The sequence below is a fragment of the Tachyglossus aculeatus genome, chromosome 25, assembly GCF_015852505.1.
Source record: "Tachyglossus aculeatus isolate mTacAcu1 chromosome 25, mTacAcu1.pri, whole genome shotgun sequence".
Lineage (NCBI taxonomy): Eukaryota > Metazoa > Chordata > Mammalia > Monotremata > Tachyglossidae > Tachyglossus > Tachyglossus aculeatus.
Genome location: NC_052090.1, coordinates 10,979,231 through 10,996,426, shown reverse-complemented (window position 1 = coordinate 10,996,426; position 17,196 = coordinate 10,979,231). Strand labels below are relative to the sequence as shown.

At 39.5% G+C, this 17,196-nt stretch overlaps 1 protein-coding gene across 1 annotated transcript in view; it reads left to right on the top strand.

Annotated features, from left to right (window-relative positions):
- The window catches only part of CCDC178 (coiled-coil domain containing 178), a 244,510-nt gene that overhangs the window by 44,971 nt on the left and 182,343 nt on the right, over window positions 1–17,196 (top strand). Inside the window, exons 10-14 of the mRNA XM_038766705.1 lie at window positions 3,807–3,902; window positions 4,298–4,434; window positions 11,736–11,919; window positions 13,497–13,559; window positions 14,436–14,597. Coding sequence (XP_038622633.1) covers window positions 3,807–3,902; window positions 4,298–4,434; window positions 11,736–11,919; window positions 13,497–13,559; window positions 14,436–14,597 — 642 coding nt within the window. The remainder of the gene's footprint in view (window positions 1–3,806; window positions 3,903–4,297; window positions 4,435–11,735; window positions 11,920–13,496; window positions 13,560–14,435; window positions 14,598–17,196) is intronic.

The following is a 17,196-nucleotide window of genomic DNA, read 5'->3' as shown; positions in this document are numbered from 1 at the left end:
ATTGTTATATTCTCCAAGCGTTTGGTACAGTGCTCTGCATACAATAAGTACACAATACAACTGATTGGTTGACTGCGGTGGATATTTTAAGGTCAGATCCCCAAAATAGGAAGGAAACAGGAAAGAGTGGAGAGGATGCAATAAAGGTGGCCAAAGGCAGGAAGAAGGGAAAGGAATGACTATAATTCTAAAACCTTTAGAGAGAGATAAACAAAAAAGTTTATATAAATAATGTATTAGGTCAAGTCACTGTTCTATTAAAACCTGCACAGCCCAGTTAATGGCATGTTATTTACCATATGATTTTTCCATCCATTAGCATGGAGGTAAAGTGCTTCTTCATATTGCCTTCTAAATTCATGGGACTGTTCAGAGGAGAAAGCAGCAAATATTTTTTATGTCTTCTGCCAGTTGTAAGTGTTCTAAAGAGAGGATTCTTGGTGAAGGTTTGAAAGTGGGACAAGTGGTATGAAGGTGCCACTAATGTTGATTTGATCTTCAGTGACCATACACGTACACCAGGGCAGGAATGATGTGTTTGTTTGTTTTTGTGTGTGTGTGTGTAACTGAAAATTGATCTCTGAAAAGCCTATTTGGGGCAGGTATGTGTATTTTGTTTTGGGTTTTTTTTCCCCATGCTTATATGAGAAATATTTTTGTATGAAAGTCTTGTTTTGGCCTCAATATTCTTTTGAATCAAATTGTTTAACCTACTTACTAATAGGTGGATTACTCTCTTCACTTTTGCTTTCTGGGTCTACTCCTTGGATTTGGGTACTCATCTATCATTCTCCATTTGCTGCTTTCCATCTATGTTTTCCTTGACTCTCCTGTTTGGTCCCCAGATCCAGGTCTCTCTTCTCCTCTGTCCCATTTATGTATCCCTCTCAGTCTTTCTCTTTAACCCATTCTGTTTTTTTCCTTTATTTTTATAAATGCCTCATCTTAATTATGTTGATTATATTTTTTGTATATCTTGTCCCTGTTGAATTCTTTTGAGGCCAGGGCCTGTCAGTAGCATTACAGTGTAGTCATGCCATATGGACCCTGTGAATTCTGTAGTCATCATGAAAATGCATATGGTCATGATGGTAGCTTACTCAAGAGGGGAGGCAACCTAGAAATTAAGGTATATGCTAACAGAAAGTTTGGAATGCCTTACACTTGTGGCTTGTTCATTGGAGCTAATAAAATAGGTATATTTAATCATCCAGATCCATGGAAACTCTCTGTCCATTTATTTTATCACTTCATGCTGTGCATGAAAGCATCCACCTAGGTAATGATGACAACCACAGAGAATGAAGACATATCCAGCACTCAGAGCTTTCTGAACACTGAAGGAAAATTGGGTTTTAGAAATACCAAATTATCCTATCAGTTGAATCCTTCATTAGATAGATATGCGGGATCCATGAAAATGTCTGAGAAAAACTCAAAAACCACCCCAAAACAGTAATACTCCCTCAATTAGTATGTTGATGTCTTTCAGACAGTTATTGTCCTTATTAGTGTCAGGAAATAAGATCTAACACTGAAATCTTTTAGCAAATGCTCATTTGAAGCTTCACGGTGGATTTTATTTGCCAGACTGTGAATTCAGTGCATATACCCAATAGGCCTAAATGTGTCTTATCAGAAGAAGATTGTGAGTTTGATGCTTTGTGAGTCATGTAATGTCATTAGTGAAATCAGAATCCTTTGTCCAGTTGCAGGGTAGAAAGTAAAATAACTCTGATAAATCACTAGTAGTTCAGTTGATTATAATCTGTGGGACTCAATCTTGAATCATTGTTAGAAGTATTTATTTTTTGAAGAATTATGATTTTAGAATTCAATAATTTGGATAGCCAGAATTCTTCAAGAATATTTGCTAGCTATGTTTGAAAGGATAATCTGAATTAAGCTTGCATTATTGACAAAACTAGTCCTCTTGAATGTAAGCTACTTATGGGCAGGGAACACATCTACCAACTCTGTTACATTGTATTTTCCCTACCACTTAGTACAGTGCTCTGTACACAGTAAGTGCTCAATAAATATGATTATAATAAGGACTCCTGCCGTAAAACTTTTTTACACAAAGAGTAAACCAGGCCCTGATTCTAGACATAACTTCTTAAAATGGGAGCTCATTTTAAAACCTTTTTAATATACTCGATTAATTGCTTTTATTTGGTATTGTACTGATGGATATGGTGGGATGCAGTCTTGGTCCGTGAAGATTTTGGGATGGAGAGCCTTTACATAGGTATTGAATATAGTGTTAACGGTTTGCTCAGCAACACTCACATTCTCCTTTCCTTGCCAGTCAGGTTCCTTCTGGGGCAATGGGGGCTACAAGCAAGTAGGCAAGCAGGAGCGCAACACATAGCAAAGTGCACCCAAGAGTTTCCTATACGAAATCCATTTATGGTCAAAATAGCCATATCACAGTGTGGACACCTTGGCCAGCTCTGTAGACTCTCAGGTGCCTGCCCCGTTGGCTGTTCAGTAACTACTGCTTTGCATTTTGCCATCCATGTTAGCTATTTTCAGGCTTCCCTGTGGATCCTGTTGACCATGTGATTCACCTGGGTTATTCTTTGGTAACTTTAACTACTTATGGCATAGTTCCAGCTGGCGTTCCCCTGTGCCTGGCAGTTTCATCATTGTTCTCTTCCTCCCTGGCTCGGTGTGGTGAGGTGTAGTTTGGACTTTGGAAAGGGGCATCCCAAAGGCACTTCGGAGGGGAAGGATTCAGTTTTATAAAATATTAAATTCATACTGCCTTTTCTTTTCACGGATTTCTCCCTTTGCCACCCCATATTTCAGTTCTGTTTCCTGGGTAAGAGGAGAGTGGCTAAAGGACAGAAGGGGAAAGAGGGCTCTAGAGGCATATGATAAGGGACTGAATGCTTACTTCCTTGTCTGTCCTGTGTCTGAGAGTCCTGCGCAATATCTGGTCTTTTTGGGGTGGCCCAGGAGCAGGCCAGGGGGAAGCAACTAATGAGGTATGACTGCATCCAGCTCCCAGTGGGGCAGCAGCTCCAGGTACCAAAATTCCTTACCTCATCATCGTCCCAACAGTCTCATCAAAAGGGGTCCCATTGGAGTGGGAATATAGACCATGTCCACTTACCCGTTCATTCATTCAATCATATTTATTGAGTACTGTGTGCAAAGCACTGTACCAAGTGCTTGGGAGAGTACAATATAGCAATAAACAGACACATTTCCTGCCCACGATGAGCTTTCAGTCAAGAGGGGGAGACAGAAATTAATATGAATAAATAAATAAATTAGAGATATGTACATAAGTGCTGTGAGGCTAAACCAGCTTCATTGAGAGACTCAGAAAGGGGAGGTAGAGAGGTCTTGTGTTCTCCTCCCTCCATAGTGGAAAGAGCCTGGGCTTGGGAGTCAGAGGTTGTGGGTTCTAATTCCGGCCCCGCCACTTATCAGATGTGTGACTTTGGGCAAGTCACTTAACTTCTCTGTACCTCAGTTACCTCATCTGTAAAATGGGGAGTAAGACTGTGAGCCCCATGTGGAACAACCAGATTACCTTGTATCTACCCCAGCACTTAGAACAGTGTTTGGCACATATTAAGTGCTTAACAAATGCCATCATTATTATTACCCCACCTCCTCCCCACTACTCACCCCTTCCTCCCTCCAGGCAAGATGTTTCTGTTGGAGAGTTACCCTAATTCATTAAAATGTTCAACTCGGACAATAGGAAGCCTGTATTTTCTCCCCACCAATTTGAAAAGGTGACATCTGACATGAAAATAGCCTTAATTTTAAAAATTCTACTTTCTTAGGTAAGCGAATTGAAAACGCAGTTACTGTCTCAAGAAGAAAAGAAAAACAATTTAGAAAGAACCTGTCGTAATCTGGAGTCTGCATTTGAAAAAATGGTAGGTTTTTCTTTAATTCATTTTGTACTCAATCTATCAGTGGTATTTATTCAATTCAGTCGTATTTATTGAGCACTTACTGTGTGCAGAGCACTGTACTAAGCACTTGGGAAGTACAGGTCGGCAACATACAGAGATGGTCCCTACCCAAAAACGGGCTCACAGTCTAGAAGGGGGAGACAGACAACAAAACCAAACACGTAGACAGGGTCAAAATTTACTGAGTGCTCACTGTGAATCAATCACTGTACCAGCTGCTTGGGAGACAACAATACAGTAGAGTTGATAGACATGTTCCCTCCCCACAAGGAGCTTATGGTCCAGAGGGGAAGACAGGCATTATAAACATTGCTTCCTTTTAAAACAACCTCCTAACATTCTATTTTATTATTTAGAAGACAAAGTGGAATGATGAGCTTTTAAGTCTGCAACTTAAACATGAGAAAACTCTTTCAGTCTTACATAAATGGAAAGAAAAAAATTCCAAACTTGCTTTAGAAAATGAAAGCTTATTGGATGCTATCAAAGAAAGGTAAATGCCTTCTTCATTATTTATTTCCAGCATTAACCTAAATATTGCCAATGAAAGGGCCCTAACCCTAATATTTTGGGCAAGTTAGCCATGGAACCAATGATAAGCCGCATTTAGAGTGTTGGTCAAAGCATGCGTATTTTCAAAGCAAAAAAATTATGATAAACAGTATAACACAAAGTGGTAGTATTGTACTTGAGATAAGTGCTATGTGTCATCATTGTTGGCTGTTTCAGTGGGCTTAATATTCTTTAGGACAAAATTTGTTTAAATTTTCATCTAGTTTTCCTTCATTTATTTCTTATAAATTCTGATAATTTTTATTACTTAAAAATTAGCCCAAATGAAAAATTCTTGGATTTCTAAAATTTGAGAGTTCAAAAATATTTGTCTCCAGTTACTGATTTACTTGATTTTGTTCTGTAGTTTGTTGCCTTTGGACTACTATTCATTTTTAGAAAATATTTGCTCTAGGTTCTAAATAACCTTGTTTTATTCAATATTTACTCTTTAGAAAAATTTACTAGAACTGGTATGGTTATATAGGTTAAAGTGTTATTAAGTACGGACTCATATTTGTTTCTAATACCTTTGGTCTTAGAGGTGAACTCAACTGCTCTTCAAAACATCAATAAATCATATTTATAGAGCAATTACTGTTTGCAGAACACTGTATAGTCGGTGCTTAGATCTCCCAAGTGCTTAATACAGTGCACTGCACATAGTAAGTGCTCAATAAGTAACATTGATTAGTAGAGACAGAAAACATGCTCTCTGCCCTCAAAAAGCTTTCACTCAAATGGGGGATATAGGCACACAATTTTCAGAAAGAACCCAGAAGGACTTGGATTCTAATTGCAGCTCTGCCACCTGTCAGCTGTGTGACCTTGGGCAAGTCACTTAAGTTCTCTGTGACTGTTACCTCATTTGTGAAATGGGGATTAAGACTGCGAGCTCTGTGTGGGACATGGACTACATCCCACCTGATTAGCTTGTACCTACCCCAGTGCTTAGTACAGTGCCTGACACCTAGTAAGTACTTAATAAATGCCATTTTAAAAAAAAGAAAGGAGGAAGCAGTGTTTACAAACATTGAATGTAAGACAAATGCAAGGTATTATTATGAACTTTGAGATAATGGAGGTGGGAGATGTGGGGATTCAATACCTGTTCTCTCTCCTAATTAGACTTGCGAACCGCATGTGGGACCTTGTAATCTACCTCAGCACGTAGTACGGTGCTTGGCACTCGGAAAGCGCTGAACAAATTCCACAATTATTAATGATTACCATTAATAATAACAATAAGTGGCATGGTTGGGCCTATTAGCCATTGAAACAGGAGGGAATGAGGATGAGTGACCATTGAAAGTCCAGAGGGCTTCGGAGAGACGTCAGCAAGGAAGCTGGTGTTTCTCAGAGGAGCTGGGAGAGATCTGGTCCTGTTGAGGTTTATGGACAGGAAACATTTGGTCAGCCAGATCACCAAACACTAGGCTTGTTGCCAGTATCACCCTGGCCCAGCCGCCATTCTTCTGCATGGGGAGAGGGAAGAAAGCGTGGAATGAGGTGAGACGACAAGAATGCTATTGGCTGGGAATTCCTATGTCGTACTAGTTGTTGCTGACATCCAAACACCTCGTTGTGTTGATATGGTAAGCAATCATCTCAGATAGGCTCTGCTTATAGACTGGGCTATTCTTTGGTGAATATGTGTACTTCTGAGGTAATGGCATCCTCTTTCAGTAAACTGCTGCCTCAGCCCTCTTCATGCTACTCATTTATTCATTGCACACAACAGTCACCCAAAAATGTCATTCCTCCTCTCCCAGAGCAAGAGTTTTAAGACAAAACCAGGGGTGAAGCACAGGAGTTGCAGCGGGCTGGGGAGAGTCTACAAGGAAAAGGAGAAACCTGGTTTGTCCTCTCTGCTTGGGTGTGAGTGCTTGATGATGTGTTTGTGGGTTTGGGAAAGGAAAAAAGAAGAGTAGGTTGCAAGCAGCTGCTCCAGATACTCACCTGGGAGCTTCCCTGTGTCTCCAAAGTGCCTGTTGCTTCCATCAGCCTAGCTTAGATCAGGCATGCTAGGGAAAATTTTGACAAACAGATGGTCCAGATGTGCAAAACTAATTAAGTGATGGGTGGCCTTCACAGGCTTTGTTGTTACCCTTTGAATTAAGGTCTTTCTATCCTTGGAGAAGGTTGTACAGCTGGAAATAGAGATAATGAAGACAAAGTGATTGACTCAGTGGATGATGGAATTAAGAAGCCGGGAGGGTTTTATCGTAAAATGGGAGAAAAGAGAGGCAGAAAGTGTGGCGGGCATCACTGGGACAAACTCTGCAAATGGCTGTTGGTTATTCCTTTCTGTTTCTGATAGGTCCCAAGTTGACTATGAAAGCCTTGCACTAGGCAGCACTTCCAAAGTTTTGCTAAGCTCTTCTCTTAGGACAAGTGAGTTTGTATGTGTGGCACTGTGATTCATTGGTATAAGGAAAGGGCCTTTTTCCTACAGGGACAGAATGAATTTTGCCCAATCTGACCTCTGATAAATAATATAAACACATGCTAAAACCACTTCTGCCTCGTCAGAAGGACGGGATAGATCCCCTTTTCTAGACTTTATCCTTAGTGGAATGTATCCCCTTTAAATGCTAGTGGAGGAATGTATCATCCTTTAATGCCAGTTTTTAAGAAATATGTGACCAGTATGGTGAGAGAATGAGTTTCCATAATGTTATCATTTTCTAAGAATCTAGTTGATTAGAATGAAAATAGCCATCGGAACTATATAATAAGGACTAAAGAAATGAAGGTAGATATGCATACTCCATTATTTGTCAAGTATATGTGATACATTTTGTATTTATCCAACACAAGAGAGAGAGACAAACGGTGGAAAAAATGCACTGTACTTCTCAAAACGCTCCAGTGGTTCCCATCTCACTCTGTACCAAGTGAAGGCTTCAAGACATTCCACGGCTTGCTCCCCCTTATTGATTGCCTCTCACATTCTGCGCTCCACCTAAGCCCAGCTCTGGCTGCATGCTGCTTTTGTCTTGCCTGCCTCCGACCCATCACTCATGTTGTTCCCAAAGCCCTGCATTCCCTTCCCTCCATTAAGTCCGCCAGACCTCAACCTTTCCCACCTTCAAAGCTGGATTAAAATCTCACCTCCTTCAACAAGCCCTCCTGGAGAGGCAGCATGGCCTAATAGAAAGATCACTGGCCTGGGAATCAGAGAGCAGCTCTGCCACATACCTGTTATGTGACCTGGGGCAATTCACTTAGTTTCCTCATCTGCAAAATAGAGATTCACTACCCATTCTCCCTTCTACTTAAACTCTGAGCCCCATGTGGGACCCGATGATCTTGTATCTGCCCCAGTGCTTAGTACAGTGCTTGACGCACAGTAAGTGCTTAACCAGTGCCACAAATTTTCTTATTCTTAATGATTATCAGTACATGAATTTTATCAGCTCTTCAGCTTGCACATACGTATCTCATCCCTAGTACCTGTGTGTGTATGTGTGGGTAAAAATATATATTGAATGTTGAATGTAATATATATATATTTAATGTTCATTTGCATATGGAAATATGCGATTGGACATTCAGTCTCACTACTGTGAATATTTGTCTTGCTTCCCAATTAGAATGTAAGCTCCTATTGGGGAAGGAATGGGTCTTGTACTTCCCAAGCACTTAGTACAGTGCATTGTTTTGAGCAGGTGTTTAAGCAAATGACTTCTACTCCCAGGAGACCATCAATTCATTCCATGTTCCTGCTGCAACTGCTGCTGGCTTGGAATTATCATTAGTGGTGGTATGGCAGGTAGGAGAGACAGGGGCTGGCAGGAAGCTATTTCTGTTCCCCTGCCCACTGCAGTTCCAGGCAGCTTCCATTCTGGAAGACCAAATAATTTGTTCACTCTTATAATAGGCTATGCTGCTTCTAGTGGATTTGTAAGCATTCAGTATAGGCCTCAGTCTTTTTTGACTGTTCATTCATGTAGATTGCAGCAGAGCACTAGCATTTGCAAATTTGGAGGACAATAACTTTGTAATTTGTTTTTCCAGGTGTGACATTTGAATAAAAATATTTCAGCTTGCTCTTAGTTCTGATGACTTGGGCAATTATTTGTATTTTCTAAATTCCTCTTTAATTCTTACCATAGATTCTGAATTGTTTTCAGATTTACACTTAGGTTCACTATCTTCTCTGTCTCCAAGGTTGACAACCTAGGTATTTTCTTTGACTCCTTCATCTCTCAACCTCTCCATATCCAGTCCATCACCAAATCATCTCATTTCTTCTTCCATAGCATTTTCAGAATCTACCTTTTCTTATCCATTCAAATAACCATTGGCACTGGGCCTAACTTAACTACTGAATCAACCTTCTCCTTATCTTCTGGCATCTAGTGTTTCCTCTCTACAGTCTCTTCCCTAGAGAAGCAGCATGGCTCAGTGGAGAGAGCACGGGTTGGGGAGCCAGAGGTCGTGTGTTCTAATCCCGGCTCTGCTACTTGTCAGCTGTGTGACCTTGGACAAGTCACTTAACTTCTCTGGGCCTCAGTTCCCTCATCTGTAAAATGGGGATGAATACTGTGAGCCCCAATTGGGACAACCTGATTACCTTGTACTCCAGTGCTTAGGATAGTGCTTGGCACATAGTAAGTGCTTAACAAATACCAACATTATTATTATTCCCTCTCCCCACTGCTGTCGAAATAATCTTTCTTAAAAATCATTCTGCATGCCATTCCTCAAAAGCCACCAATGATTGTCCATCCCTCTGTAGTAAAGGGGAAAGTTCTGTTTGTGAGACACTTCATCAACTGTCTTTCTCTTACATAATCTCTTGTCTCACTACCCTCCAACTTGCCCTCTTCATTCCTCTCAAGTTAACTGCACCTTAGACTCCTATCTCCCTCTCCCTCCCTCATATCTCCCTCTTCAACATGCCCTCCTTCCTGTTTGGGACTTCCTCCTCCTTCATATCTAAGAGACCACTGCTCTCCCCATCTTCAAAGCCATTTTGAAATCACATCTCTTCCCAAAGGCCTTCTCTGATTTCTTATATCCCCTTATATCCTCCCAACTACAGTTTCATTGCTTCAGTGCTCCCTAATGAGCACTTTGGTTTGCACAGCACCCCTTGCACTTATATTCACATCTTTATAATCTGTTACTTCCTCTTATCTGTAATTTATTTTAATTTCTATCTTTCCCACTAAAGAGTAGGTTCCATAAGGGCAGGATTCACGTGTAGTATTGTGCACTTCATTCTCTGCACCCAGAAGACACCGATGCTTCAGACTGATTCTGTTTTAGGCAGATGGATTTACATCACTAACATTATTGCTGCTTCCTGGAATCAGCAAATGTGTATTTCTAGGTGGAAAGAGCTCTGTCTAATGTTAATCATTTATATAATTTTTCAGTCAATTAAAGATGTGCTTGAATAGGGGCAACTTACTTTATAATTTTCAGTTACTTTTGAGATATTATGCTTCAGCATTTAGTTTCATAAAGCTCAGTTCTTCATCTTTTTAAAAAGGTAAGCCTTCACCATATAGATTTGAAGTGAAATTTGTTTAAAATGGTTGGAAGTTAGTTAAATCAGTTCCTTCTGCTTAAAGTAAAGGAACTTGTTTGAGCTTGTACATACACATTTTCTGGCACAGCATCCTTCCATAATGTTGGGAATATCTAGATTTGACAGTTTGGCGCATTTCAAGCAAGACTGTCATTGCCTTGCAGTGATCCAAAGATTGGGCTGTACACTGGATTTAAATGAACCAAGACATTTTTAGGCAACAATAAAATATACTGCAACATTTAGGGAATAAGCTATCCTGTCAGGTAACAGAACAAAGACTCACCTTTTAGGGGCTGAGATTAGACTATTATTGAATGTATTAAATTATCCAAACTTGTGGAAATGAGGTCATAAGGCTAGATGCTTCATATGCTTGAATGTACATTCAGTTCTCATGGAATGTTTGCTTTTATAAGAACACCACATTAAGGGACACTCGTGTTACAGTATATGTGTTCTGACAACGCACATGGATGCCCACAGCTGTTTCTTCCAGCGTGAGCTTTGATCGAAGACTCTTCTCTAATTCTGCTGTTGCAGTTTTTCCAAAACACATTTGAAATATATATAACTACAGAACTGACTGAATTTCAAAGAATGATACTTATGAATATTTTCCCACATATCCATTACTTGTAAAGGAATTAAACTGTCTGACTTTGCACTTAAAAGCCACTGCAGGGAGCTGAGAAGGGGAGCAACATAGTGAAAATAACACCCAAGGAATAATAATAATAATCATTATTATTATAATTATAATGGTATTTAAGTGCTTACTATGTGCTGAGGACTATTCTAAGCTCTGGGATAGATACAAGGTTAACAGGTTGCCCCACGTTGGGCTCACAGTCTTAATCCCCATTTTACAGATGAGGGAATTGAGGCCCAGAGAAATGAAGTGACTTGTCCAAAGTCACACAGCTGACAAGTGGCAAAGTCAGGATTCAAACCCATGACCTCCGACTCCCAAGCCCATGCTCTTTCCACTAAGCCACGCTGCTTTGGAGGGTAAAGAGATTTATTAAATGGAAGGTAGTTAACTAAGGAGGTTGGGGCAGAAGCAAACGTGAAGTAATTAGGGTCTGGAGTAAACCTACTTAGTGGTTTCAGAATTGTTATGAAAAACTGTGTGGAGGAAAATGGGATAAAGCGGGGTTGTTGATTGGATTCATTCAATTGTATGTATTGAGCACTTACTGTGTTCAAAGAGCCATGTAAACTTGTATCAGTAATGAAAGGTTTAAATTAATTTCTTTGTGTGGCTATAAGTACTGTACTTAGCCTTTGATGGCCATTCTAGTCAGCAAAAGGCATTTTATGGTAATAGATGAGCAATGTCTGTGCTATTAGACCTGCCATTATCTATGCTAAATTGAAATGTGTTACAATCACTCTATTTGTCAGTCAATTCTAGGGGAAGGAAAAAAGTACTTAAATCAGACAAATTTAGCACTATAAGAAATGCCGTCATTACTGTATGAAAGGAAGGGCATTATAGAAGGGTGTTATTGTAGTGGGAAGATAGAGACAACAATGAAAGAAGGTCAAAATTATGCTGCAGTTGCAAAATTAAGAATGAATTTTAGTGATCATGTGAAACCAAACTGCCATCCATTCTTTTGAAATAAGAAATCAATCTATGTGCCTAATGTGCAGGGTTTTCTTTTGTGATAGCCTAAGTTTTTGATTTTTTTCAGCTCAAAAAAGAAAGTTGAATATGAGACAGAAATCCAGTATTTAACAAAAAATACAGCTAAAAATGAAGAAATGACCAAAAAAGTGGACAAAGAAATTATTCACGCTAACTCTCTCTACAGTGAAAGTAAAAATAAACTGGAAGAATGGGAAAATAAATTAACAGACGAGAGAAATAAATTCATGGTTGTATACCCTTTTCTGTTTATTCAAGAGAAATAGAATTTAGTAGAATTAGTTCAATTATTTATGGGGAGGAGTTGTGAACACTCATAAATGTGATTACATCAGTGAATATGCCCAGGTATAATGACTTAGAATAAATGAGCCCCCTCTGTCAAATCAGAAGAAGAAATCCAAGGATATCCATGGAAGCTGTTTTATCTTTGTGCGTATTTATTTTTGTTTTGCTTGTCTGTCAAATCTTGCCAGATACATAGACTTCTAAGCGGATAGCAGGCCCTTTTATAGGAACATTCAATCTTAGAAGGGTATCATTTAAGGTGTGGAGCCTGCAGTTTAGTGAAAGGATGAATGCCTGATTTGGAATGAGAAATAATTTATTCATGAACTAAAGCCTATCCCAAAATTTGTATTTAGCATAGTTAATTCTTTCTTTAGCACATAGCATTTATTCCTTTGCTTTTCTTCCACATTTCAGGGCTACCTGCCAATTTTCCCACCACTGTTTTATCCTGTTTCATGAGCAGATTTGTACATATAAAAAAATTTCAATGCAAATTGACTAGTAAGAAAGCAGTCAAATTGCTCACTACTTGCACTTGCATTCATATACAATTTCTATTTAATTAGATGCCTTAGGTAAAGTAATTTAATGTGTTCCTTAACAAACAAGCCTAGCTGAAAACATTTGCTCCCCCAAGTAATTTGCCCTTCTACTAATTTTCCTTCCAACTCCATACCCAGCCATTATGGCTAGTAACTTGACCCTGCACATGACTTTCTTTCCTTTATTCCATTGGTCACATCATTCCTCCTTCCTTCACTACTTTTTCTTCTTAATCAAATTTCTTTGTTTCAACTGATATTCTACTAAAAGTCCTGCTCCTCCACAAAGCCCTCCCAGATAGACCCCACCTAGCTCTTCCACGATCAATGGGTGAAGCCACAGCTTTTGCTCTAACAATTAGCAAAATCATCATTGTGGTCAGAGCCAAGAAAGCATGTCCTGATTGCCCATGAAAAAATGTACTCGAAGACTTATAACTCAAATTTATTAATACACAATGTCTTCTAAGATGCTCTCTGTTATTTCCTGAACATGACTTCTCATTCCTTGATGTATTTATTTTTGGGTCACAGGGTTTAGGCCAGAGGCAGCATAGAGAAGCAGTGTTGCCTTGTGGAAAGAGCACAGGCTTGGGAGTCAGAGGACCTGGGTTTGAATTCTGACTCTGTCACTTACCTGCTATGTGTGACCTTGGGCATGTCACTTCACTGTACATCAGTTTGTTCATCTGCAGAATGGGGATTCAGTACCTACTCTGGCTCCTACTTACTCTGTGAGCCCCATGTGGGACCTGATTTTCCTGTATCTAGCCCAGCACATAGTTCAATGCTTGGCATAGAATAAGTGCTTAATAAATGCCACTAGTATTATTATGCGACAGCATTTAAGAATATTGCAGTATTCCTGTTTGCTGCTTGCTTATAATTTGCATGTCATTAAGTGTTGTATTTTAAAGAGCTAATCTTTTGTCCGGCATTCTGAAATCATTGACTATTTTTTGGGCAATTTTTAGGCCTTGGAAGAGAACATGAAAAAGCTTATTCGAGATGAAATTGGAGCTATGCTAGCGAGCCAGGTAAGAATATTAAAGCACTCTTACCACATGCATTTCAGTAGTACAGCTTCCTTTGACATTTGCATTTTGTTCCAGAATTTTGCATCTTCTTATAATGAAGTATCTTTTTACTACTTGGATTGCAAGTAAGCAGTTATCTCTCTCTGCGATGGCAGTTGCCCTCTTTGTACCACTGGCAATGCCTACCCAAGCATGAAGAAACTGACCTACAGTATCCATATATCATTTTGTAGACTAATGGGAATTTCTGCCAGTCTAGTAAAAGGGCAGCGACATCTTATTCCTAAATGTAGGACTCCCTAGTTTGCTTTGTGATAATGACATGTTTCTGTACCTTGGGTACCTTCCTTTTTAGCTTCTTTATTTAACCCCCAAAGCACAACTTGGATGAATAGCTCTTCTTAAATAAAGACTTTTTCTTTCCAATCCAAGCACGGTTTCTAGTCTGTGAGTCCTACCAACTCTAGATTAGTCTGTAACTTGAAGTGGCTTTATAGCACTGAACTTCAGTTCTTTCGGCATAATGTTTCATTTTTGCTTTGCCGTGAAGCAATTTGGCTATATTTGTGTTCACTAATTCCACTGTCTACTCAGCCTTTTCTGTTTAATGGAACATTATTAACTTCTTCTAGCTCAGTGGCCAACTTTGGTCTCAGTGTGCAGGCATTACAAATATTGCTGTGACTGCACTCTGTAACCCTTAGATTTATACCTCATTTACTGTGTTCTCTTTTCAGTGCTTTTGCTTATCTTTCTAATGTTTTAAGTTTACATTTTTTCAATTCACTGTTCTTATGGATTATAGTTGATTATCTAGTCTTGTTGCTGAATCCTAAGTATTCAAAGATGTTGGTTTATATTCACTTTTACTCACAGACGAGAATGAGAAAACTTCAAATTGAACACTCAGAAACAGAAAAAGAAATCCAAAGCAGGAGAAATGTGTTTTTCAAATTACTTGAAGAAGCTAAGGCACCTTTAATTTTTTTAGAGGCAGAAGCAGAGAGAGGCGGCTGTATTCATAAGGAAAATTATGAGGTAACATTCTTAAATTAGTTAACCGATTAGCAGGGCCAATCTATACCTTGTTTTCTGGGTAGTGAATAAGGAATAATGCATACAGTGCTTCTTCTATTCCCAGCACCTCAAAATATTTCTCTATCATTACTTTCAATATTCACTTTTCCCATAACTTAGTAGCTGTTAATAATATTTCTATTTAAAAAATGGAGAAAGTGGCAGTTAGAAAAAATTAAATGACTTGTCCAAACCTCACCGTAATCAAGTGCTAGTATCCCAGTCTTCTTCTGTAACATTTCCTTAATGATCCCCAGGCTTGAAACAATGACTATGTCTTCTGAATGGACTCTAGATGCCAATACTGGCTGTTGTGAAACACAGATAAGTGTGGTCTGAAGGGCTTCTAAGCAGGCAGAGCAAGTCATTTCTGGGTGCTAAAATACATTTCCTTAACCAGGACAGGGTAGCATCCTATCTAAATGTGACCAAATGTTGGGCAATACTAGTGAAGTCTGATTAGAGAAAAGAGAAGTAGCGTGGCCTAGTGGCTAGAGCCACGGGCCTGGGATTCATAAGGACCTGGGTTCTACTACTGTCTCTGCCACCTGTCTGCTGTGTGACCTTGGGCAAGTCACTTAACTTCTCTGTGCCTCAGTTTCCTCATCCATAAAATGGGGATTAAGACGATGAGCCCCATGTGGGACAGGCACAGATCAAACCTGACTAGCTTATATCTACCCCAGAGCTTATACAGTGCCTGGCACATAGTAAGTACTTAACAAATACCACTGTAAAACAAAACAAAAGAAAGAGGTTTCAACCTTCATGCCAGATTTGACCAAAGATAGGCATCCTCACATTTGCTTACATTTGGATATTCAGTAACAGGGATAAGTCTAAAGATATTTCATTCCTTTATTGCATTAAATAAATAAGACCATATCACATCTGAATGTAACCTAATGACAAGGTGAAATAATTTTTGTAGAATCTATATATCCCTTTAGTCAACTAATTTGGATGGATCTGCTATTAGACCTTATTCAGGAAACCAATAAATCACATTTATTGGGCGTTTATTGTGTGCAGAGCACTGTACAAATGCTTGGGAGAGTACAATATAACAGACACATTCCCCTCCCACAATGAGCTTACCTTTTTGCCCCAGTTTATCAAACTAGGGCATAAGTATTAAGTATTTTGAGCCAGAGCAGGTAGGTTTTTTTTTTTCCCATGAAGACATTTGCCCTCTTGTTTCCTGATAGGAAATGTGAGATTGCAGAGGAGGAGAGAGATCAGGTCTGGAAATGTGGATTTGGGAATCATTTGCATAGAGGTGGTAGGTGAAACCATGGGAGTGAATGAGTGTAGGTGGAGAATAGAAAGGGACCCAGAACTGAACCTTGAGGTACCCCCACAGTTAGGGGATGGGAGTCAGTAAAGCAGCCTGCGAGAGAGACTGAGAATGAGAGGCCAGAGAGATAGGAGAACCAGGAGAGGAGTGACAGTGAAGCCTTATTGAGTGCAACTCCCTGTAATGCTGGCCTTCCACCGACTCTTTTATTCTGTTCTTAATAGTACCATAATTGTATTTACTGAGCACTTTCTGTGTGCAAAGTACTCTAAGCACTGGGAAAGAGGTAGGTGTATGAGCTTTGGACACAGTCCCTGGCCGCATATTATACGCCAGCATCCTTTAAAGAGCTCAGCATTTCCAGTGCTCTTTGTCTCTGAATCACTTTTAATACATGTGATATGAGCTGATCACCTTTGATTTTTGTCCTATAAACTCTCAACAGTGAAAACTCTGTTTAGCCACATTCAAGCGAATGACTTCATGACACTGTAACCTGATTTATATTTTTGGCTAGAATTTCTCTTTCTGCATGGAGGGTAGCAGAGAAATAAAGGAGATGCAAGAGATGGGAAGTCTGGAGCAGTTGGGAATTTACCGTGGAATGTACCACAAAATCCAGGCCTGAGCTCATTTTCTCCCAGCAGGGAATAAGCACAGTTATAAATTGGACCTGGGGTTGCATACTATTTTGGAGAGTTTGTAGCATAACATTTGATGAGACTTCACCTCATAATATACCGTTCATATATTTCATTGATGCACTCTGGTAATGACCACCCCTGATTTCTTATTGGATTGCTTTACTCCTGTCAATCACCCTTCCTGTTGATTGATTGTAGAGCCATACTGATAAGTTCACACACATTCCCTGGTTCCAGAACTGCGTAAGCTCCTTAAATGTAGAGATCAAAACTAACTTTCATACTCTGCCACGTGCTTAGTATAATGCTCTGTAAATACTTTGACCCTGATGCATACTCAATTAGGCTACCAGTCTGCTGCTAATGATGTTGGCTGTTTATCTCCACCACAAGTCTTCTGTGTGACCTTGGGCACCTCACTTCACTACTCTGGGACTCAGTTACTTCATCTGTAAAATGGGGATTAAGACTGCGAGCCCTATGTGGGCCAGGGACTTTGTCTAATCTGATTACCTTGTATCTACCCCAGTGCTTAGGACAGTGCTTGGCACATAGTAGGTGCTTAACAAATACCATTATTATCATTATTTACACACACTTTGAGTTTCCCTATGGCCTT